The sequence below is a fragment of the Nematostella vectensis genome, chromosome 10, assembly GCF_932526225.1.
Source record: "Nematostella vectensis chromosome 10, jaNemVect1.1, whole genome shotgun sequence".
NCBI lineage: Eukaryota > Metazoa > Cnidaria > Anthozoa > Actiniaria > Edwardsiidae > Nematostella > Nematostella vectensis.
Window position 1 is genome coordinate 7138592 of NC_064043.1, and position 7756 is coordinate 7146347.

At 39.3% G+C, this 7756-nt stretch overlaps 1 protein-coding gene across 3 annotated transcripts; it reads left to right on the plus strand.

The window, feature by feature from the left end:
* Positions 1–43: 43 nt before the first annotated feature.
* LOC5522045 (hsc70-interacting protein) lies at positions 44–7707 on the plus strand. Of its 3 annotated transcripts, XM_048733230.1 has the most exons (14): positions 45–274; positions 559–667; positions 1218–1251; positions 1880–1950; positions 2150–2216; positions 4105–4189; positions 4421–4531; positions 4752–4854; positions 4982–5061; positions 5261–5297; positions 5981–6083; positions 6144–6221; positions 6570–6634; positions 6762–7707. In XM_048733230.1, exons 1-14 carry the CDS (start codon positions 150–152, stop codon positions 7014–7016), a joined length of 1323 nt encoding a protein of 440 aa, XP_048589187.1. In that variant the 5' UTR covers positions 45–149; the 3' UTR covers positions 7017–7707. The 3 variants fall into 3 exon arrangements, with proteins under 3 accessions (XP_048589186.1, XP_048589188.1, XP_048589187.1); XM_048733229.1 differs by having other exon boundaries at positions 44–274; positions 5981–6221; XM_048733231.1 differs by having other exon boundaries at positions 44–274; positions 5981–6158; positions 6567–6634.
* The last annotated feature ends 49 nt before the right edge of the window (positions 7708–7756 follow it).

The following is a 7756-nucleotide window of genomic DNA, read 5'->3' on the forward strand; positions in this document are numbered from 1 at the left end:
AAGTATTAAGCTCGTGCCCAGACTTCTAATTCATGCAGCACGCATGCGTGAATACCATTTCATTACACGAAAATCGAACTCGGGGAAGTGTGTACAAGTGTGCTTGACTTTTGAGTTTGTTGCAGGATTTACTCCTGAAATAACTCAACATGACGAGTATAAAGTTCACTAATGAACAGCTAAAGGGGTTGTATGAATTTGTGATGCTGTGTAAAATGCACCCCGAAATAATTCACGATAAAAAGTTGGCGTTCTTTCGCGAGTGGCTTGAAAGGTAAGAAGACTTACTTGATCATTAAGCACGTGTGTATTACCATGCTCATTAGCTACCACGGCTGCACGACAAATCCCACCTTTAGAGTTTCAAGTTTGTTTTCTTTTTTGCTCTGTCTGGTTTTATTGATTGTTTTACCAAAAATGTCAACTTTTCACCGAAAACTTCTAATTCTTGTAATCATAAACAACAATAAATAGCACCGCCTACTTTTTTTTCAATGGCTTTCACTTTCGCTTTCGCCTTTGGAGTTTCAATTTTTTTTTTGGCTTATCTGATATTAGCCTGGGAGCCAAATTGCCAGATCCCCCAATGCCTAGCCAGCCAGAGGCCCCACCACAAGAAGAAAACATGGATTCCAAACCTGAACCCAATAAAGAGGCTCCATCACCTGTGAGTATGCTATGACATTAATAGCAAACTTGAGATCTACAACGGGGAAGGGATGACGACGGCATACACATATTATTTCTGCACGCAATAAAAGAAAAATGTGGTAGTGTGAGCTGAAATCTTGCGTGTGGGCCATCGTAGACTCTCTGCAGTTGTAAATCTTAAAGTCACTAAAAGTCAGGGATGTCAACTTCTGCAAATTTTCCACAACTCTATCTCCAAGTTTCCAGGATTTAGATTATCTGATTCCTGTCTGCCAACCTTATTAGCTCTAAAACGGCAGAAAAGCTGGAAATTGTATTTACAAGACAACAACATGGGATCCTAGTTACAATAAAAAAACATGGAAAATTTCATGAAAGTGAGAAAGGTTACCTAGTCTTTTAGCCTAAATTTTCTTTCTTTTTCCCTTAGAGGACCTTTTTTTTTGGAGCCCCCCCTTATGTTGGTTAAAAATTTCAGGAGCCCCCCCCCCCCCTCAATATCTTCCCTCCACCCCTCTGTGTATTTAATGAACTCTCCCTTAATTTAATGCCTTTCTGTCTGACAGGAACCAGAACCAGAGAGTGAAGAGAGTGATGTTGGTAAGGGATTGTTCTCATAACTAAAGATGGACAGTTTTTCATTTTCTGTTTTTTTATACAAATTTAATCAATATATTTTAAACATATTTTACTTATTAGATTATTATGTCTTCAACGATAGGCTATTCCAGCTGCTATAAGCATACGTGCACACTCACCATAGAAACCTACCTCAACTACCGTCATGCAGCGCACGCTTCGTTTGCTGCAAGCTTAACAATGTGCACACTGTATTCTGATAGTTGAGGTAGGTAAATTAAGCTGGAATGGCCTATTGTGTCATACCCTTTCTGGAAACCAGCTTGAGACAAGTTTTATTGTTGCTAGTTGGAGAGACCAGTGTGCCTAAATAAAGTTGTTGTAATGTATTGTATAAAATAAAATGATCTTTTATCTTTATGGAAGGCTACATTATAATTTATGTGAGTTTTCTAACTAATGGCCACCCTCTTTTTGAGAAGTAAAATTTGTTCTCAAGATGCTTTTGATATGAAACACATCCCATCTTGAAATAGAGGTTATCGTGAAATCCAGGTTCCACTGTAATAAAAATGATATAGTACTTATAAGATAAAGGTAGAAGGCTCTAGTTGATTATCTGACTAGTGCTGTATTGTAATTCCTTCAGACATTGATCAGACGGGTGTCATTGAGCCAGATGTTGATGAGCCTGTGCCAATGGGAGATGATTCTATTGAGGTACAATCCCCGATTGACAACCATCAGCAGTATAAGTGAAATAAATAAATCAACACATGTCTCATTGGTGATTGCAAATAAATATTTTCCTCTGACAAAGGGTTAATGCTCAAAGTATCAGGAAAACTGTTGAACTGTTTTATTAAGATTTGCCATATAGTTGTTTTCTATCTGTAGTAAGGTTTTCTGGTCTATTTAGGTTACAGAAGAAATGATGGATGAGGCAAATGATCTTAGGATGAAAGCAATGGAAGCCATGAATGAAGGTATTGTATGAGTTGAAAAAAGCTAGAAATAATTTGCTTTGAGCATTGGTGGCACAGCTGGCAGAGTGTTGCTAACACCACAGGGTCCCCTGCTTGGTTTCCGGTTCTGGCGTGAGTCAAGCCGTTTCTCCAAGTGTTATGTCTCCAGCTTCTCTGATTTTCCTCCCTAATTCAGCATTCCATCTGCAAGGAGGCTAATGCCTCTGACGAAGGGCTAACACTCGAAACATTAGTGAAACTGTTTTTACAGATACATATATTGGCCTTTTGATATTTTGCGCAGGTGAGGGCCCGCGAAATTGAGGCGAAATCCTGCGAAATCCACAAAAGGCCATGAAATCCCGCAGTATTTAATAAAATGTTGAAAAAAGTCTGTAAAACCACGGCGAATTTGCCAGAAATTTTGCAAAATACACACCACTGTACTACAGTGAACGCATGTTGAAGTTATTGGAGTGGTTTGTATGCAATGAAGTCCAAATCTAAAAGAAGGATGCTGCTGTTCTCTTTCAACCTGTTCATGTAAATGACGATAGATCTGATCAATTAATTCTTGTTTTTGAAAACTGTGTTAAATCATTTTTCGGCTGAAGTAGCTACTTTTACATTTGTAGAGCAACAGCTATCTGGTTACCCTGTGTACCAGAGCCTCCAAACTTCTCTCGCCTAGTGATGCTCAGCCTAAAGCGAAGCGAGGAGGCTCTGGGCGGGCGAGTAGCTTTTTTCAGTTCCAGAAATACAGATTTTGTATTCTGCAGATGATTGGTAAACGAGATTGTCACAGTAACACAAAACCATATTTGGTCAATATGGTCAACCCATATTTGGGATTAGCTTGAAAAAAGCAGTTGTCGTTGTTTTGCAAAGGTTGAAAGTTCAGCTGTTCGATCGCGTGTAGGTTTGCTTACACACAAGTACACATGGATTTCAATGCTAGTTTTGACAACGGTCCTTGATTCTCCTTATTGTTTTCGGGCTAGAGCTGCAGGGATCTTGCAGTTTGTACGGAAAGCCTAGTTGAAGATAGAACTAAGTCCGCCGGCATCGGGGCGTGAATGGTGACTTTCTGAGGCTTCCAACCAATCGCTCTCGATTGCTCATATGTCCTTGCATTTGTTGATTTTAATTTTTTCCTTTACATTCTCTAGCTGCCTTACTACACAGGCGGTTTCTTATTGTAAACGTTTGCTTGTAAAGAATAATAAACAGACGTTTTACCAATTGCTCCTTCTTCGTCTTAGAGTCAGGAAACAAATTAAAGTTTTCCATGGGCCATTCGACGATACTTTTAATCACTCGAGTATGAAACTAACAACAAAACTTTGAAAGCTTACAGCTCACGTGTTGTGTGACTGAGAAAATACTTGCAAATCGGTTTAGGCATGTAATTCAAGACTGGAACTGAAAAAGCTACTTGCTCGCCCAGAGTCCACTTGCTTCTCTTGTCACGACATTTTGGCTGAGCGTCACTGGACGAGAGAAGTCTGGAGGCTCTGGTACCCCGGGTACTATCTGATATTTTTTCACTCAAAATGTTATCACAAAACGTCTAATATTCTACGTCCGCAGAATAGTAAAAAAAACTATGAGAAAAAGATATTTACGACAAAATTAACAACCAAAGTTTTCCGCGAAATTCCCATGAAAACACAGATTTTCCGTGAAATCCCCCGCGAAATATGCCAAAAAATCCAGCGAAATTTGGTGTCTTTCCGCGAAATATCAGAGACCTACATATAACATATGCATATTTATTTCCATATTTCCACCTTGCCTATGCAGACCACCATAGTTATTCTACAGTTTGTAATTTTTTCTAGTCATACCAGTTTGCAAGGAGTAATTATCTCCCAAAATTTATTTTATTTTTATTTATTATTTTTTTAAGGTAACCTGGAAGAGGCTATTAAGCTTTTTACTGATGCGATTATGAAAAACCCCCATTCAGCACCATTGTTTGCTAAACGGGCAAGGTACATGTATCATACTAGTATTGTTAGACAGATGTTCGATTTTTTTTTTAAATGTTCTAAAAAGTTTTTTCTTATGTTTCTGTTAAATCAATATAGTTATTTAGCAAGGCCATTTTGGCATTTTTGAGTTAATGTATTCATGTTTTGGTAAATGTATAATTCTGGTTTGTCTATGCATATGTTGCATATCTGCGTTTATTAGATAAACCCTTACATTAATTATTTTTTTAGTTGCTTTATCCGAATGAAGAAGCCAAATGCTGCTATCAGAGACTGTGACAAGGCGGCTCAGATTAACCCAGATTCGGCTCAGATTTACAAGTGGAGAGGACGTGCCCATGAGTGAGTGAAGATGCTCTAGGCTACAGGTCCTGCTTGACATAGGACGTGTTAGCTACCAGCTAAAAATACCTCAAGCCTGACTTGTTTTATTTAATATGTTTTTAACAATGTTTTTATTTATATATGTATATATTCAATGATTTAGCCCTCTTCAGCATTGCTGATATCAAGGGGACTGTGTGCGGTGAACTTAACCCATTACCTGACTTTACTGATGCAGGTTTCTTGGTCACTGGGAGAAAGCCGACAAGGACCTTGCGCAGGCCCTCAAACTTGACTTTGATGAACAAGTCAACGAGTGGTTCAAGGATGTTCATCCAAAGGTGAAGATTATAAAATTTTATAATCTTAAAATTTTATAAAACAGTAAATAAAAGATAAAAGACTTGTGTAAATGAAAACTACTATTGTATAAGATATGCTAGAACATTTACATGTTTTTCTTTCCAGGCTCTAAAGATTGCTGAGCATAATAGGAAATATCAGAGAAAGCGGGAAGAAAAAGAACTCAGGGAAAAAAAAGAGAGAATGTATGTTGCTTGTTTTGTAATTTTGTATTTGTTCCCTATTTTTTGAGGCCTGAATAGATTAAAGCACTGTAGCATCATGCTTAGGGTAGTCGTGATAATATTATCAGTACTACAGTATCTGCTGTTCTTATTGTTAAAATGTATGGCCCATTCTTCTACATACTGTTTAACAGAAACTATAAATATTTATTTTTTGTAGAAGGAAAGCACAGGAAGCCCAAGAGAAAGCACGGAAGGTAGGTTTTATAAAGTAATAAGCTACTGTCCTGTTGAGCGGTTCCAAAGCAGCAGCTTGTGGAAAGTGTGCAGTGGGCTCGTTTTAGTGTCAACCACAGTGTAGAACAGCCATCCAAGCTTGATTTTTAACAGTGTTTATTACAATCAACTCGTCCAACTATCGAACACGTGCTGTGATAACTACAAAGTTATTAACAATTCACAAAATCAGGATAAAAAGCTAAGGGTTACAGGCAGTAACTTACGTCTGATGTCGTCTCCAGGGCTTAAAGAAATACAACTCCAACTCTTCTGTCTTCGATTCCTCTGCTCAACTCTTAAAGATTGCTAAATTGGTACTATAATTTATAGGCAGATGGGACGTGTCCTAAAGTAGGACCTGCCTCGTTCCTAAAATCTTTCTCAAAGGGGGATGTGTAAACTACAATAAATCTTATCAGTCTTATCATAGGAAAGGTGGCTGTGCTCAAAGTAGAGGAAGCCGCGGTAGCTTAATTAAATAATTATCAGTTCAATTTAAATAAGTTAAAAAATGTTCCTTTTTTTTGTATTTTCAATGTTCATAACAGTCCTCACTAAAACATGTAGTTAAAGCTCCATAGCCCATCTCTGTACCTTCTGGTCATGATTTAGATTGTCATTTATTTTATTTTTTTCAACACTTCTTTGCATTTTTCCACAGGAGGAAAAGGAAAGGAAAAGAAAACAAGAGAAAGCACATACAGGAGGATTCCCTGGAGGAATGCCCGGAGGAATGCCTGGGGGAATGCCTGGGGGATTCCCTGGTGCTGGGGGAATGCCTGGGGGATTCCCTGGTGCTGGAGGAATGCCTGGGGGATTCCCTGGTGCTGGGGGAATGCCTGGGGGATTCCCCGGTGCTGGAGGAATGCCTGGGGGATTCCCTGGTGCTGGGGGAATGCCAGGTAATGATAGTCCATATCCTTAATAGCCGTTTATAGGTTGTTGAGGTCATGACTGGGTGTCTGGCCCTGCAGTCCTAGATGGTACGCTTACACGAACTAAAACGTAAAAGAGTTTAACCTGGTAAACCCTTACTTTAGGATATAAATCTAAAGATACAGTAACTGCAGCTACAGCACACTGTACTAATTTCTATCAGATGCAAGTCTTGAAATTGGTATTGCACTGTATCCTAACGTTATCACAGAATAAAAGGTTACACCATTGCCATAACTATCACCATAACCATTTTCCTATTAGGGAAGGTTTTACCTGAAATGTAGTCATTTCTGATGTAACTTTGCTCACAGGTGGTCCAGGTGGTATTGATATCAACACGATTCTCAATGACCCTGAAGTGATGCAAGCTTTCCAGGTAACCACGGAACCAAGTTCAGTTATCATTGTGATCGCTTGAAAAATAAAGGAGTACAAAACACACAACCGTTGTATAATCCCAGGCGCATAATACTTCAATAGCTTACAATTGCTTCCTATTCCAGGATCCAGAAGTCATGGCTGCTTTCCAAGATGTCAATCAAAACCCTGCCAATATGGCCAAGTACCAGAACAACCCCAAGATCAAGAGAATTATTGAGAAACTTGCCACCAAGTTCGGAGAGCCCGGACAAGGATTCCCTCCCGGTGCCCCCCCTGGCAGTGGTGGATTTCCTCCAGGTTCAGGTTTTCCACCAGGTGGGTTCCAGCCCCCGCCTAGTGGGGGAGGTTTTGCTGGAAACATGCCTGATATCGACTAAATAGACTCGGACCAATGTACTTCTTTTTTGGTGACTGTCATGTACACGATGTATCGAAGCACTCTTCACTTGTTTTACAGCGTAGGCAAGTACGTGGTAATGAGAAAATAGGGACCTTAAGCAATGTCAACGGCAACGCGGACGCCAACGGCAGAAAACCATCATATTTGATTCAGAATTCAATAGCAGCACTTGGAAATGCGTTCTGTCTGATACATTTCAGCCGTTTTCCGTAAAACCACGACGTAAAAACTCGAAGTTTCACGGTCAATTGAGGACACGGACGTTTGCATCGTGAACTCCACTAACTGCGTTCGCTGCTGTATAAATAAATGTCCTTAGTTTACATTTTACTGTCTCTGACTATAATGTTTTGCTTATTCCGTTGCAATTAGATTATTATTGATCACTACGCGCGAAAACATCTTTTTCGATCGCGTTGTCCTAGCCGTCGTCGTCGTTTTTGTTTAAGGTCCCTTACTGCATCCAATACCCTCTCGTTAAATCTGGTGTTACACTCAGTTTATTAAGCAAGTTATACATGTCGCTACGTTGCACGTGGTTTCATAGACCGTTAAGCTGTTAAGCAGTTAGGTTTTGTATCTTTTTATGCGGTATTACTGTAAAACACTACTGGATTGATGTAATTGCAGTGCATCATTACTAGCAATAAAGACCTTTTTGAGTCGAAGATCGCCTTTGTATTCCTTTTAGATTAAACTCTACCAGTCTACCCACTG

Coding starts and splice junctions, on each gene's coding strand:
- LOC5522045 (XM_048733229.1), top strand. CDS start 150: ATGACGAGTATAAAGTTCACTAATGAACAGCTAAAGGGGTTGTATGAA. Junction 4,532..4,751: donor TGGAGAGGACGTGCCCATGA/GTGAGTGAAGAT, acceptor TTACTGATGCAG/GTTTCTTGGTCACTGGGAGA. Junction 4,855..4,981: donor TCAAGGATGTTCATCCAAAG/GTGAAGATTATA, acceptor TTTTCTTTCCAG/GCTCTAAAGATTGCTGAGCA.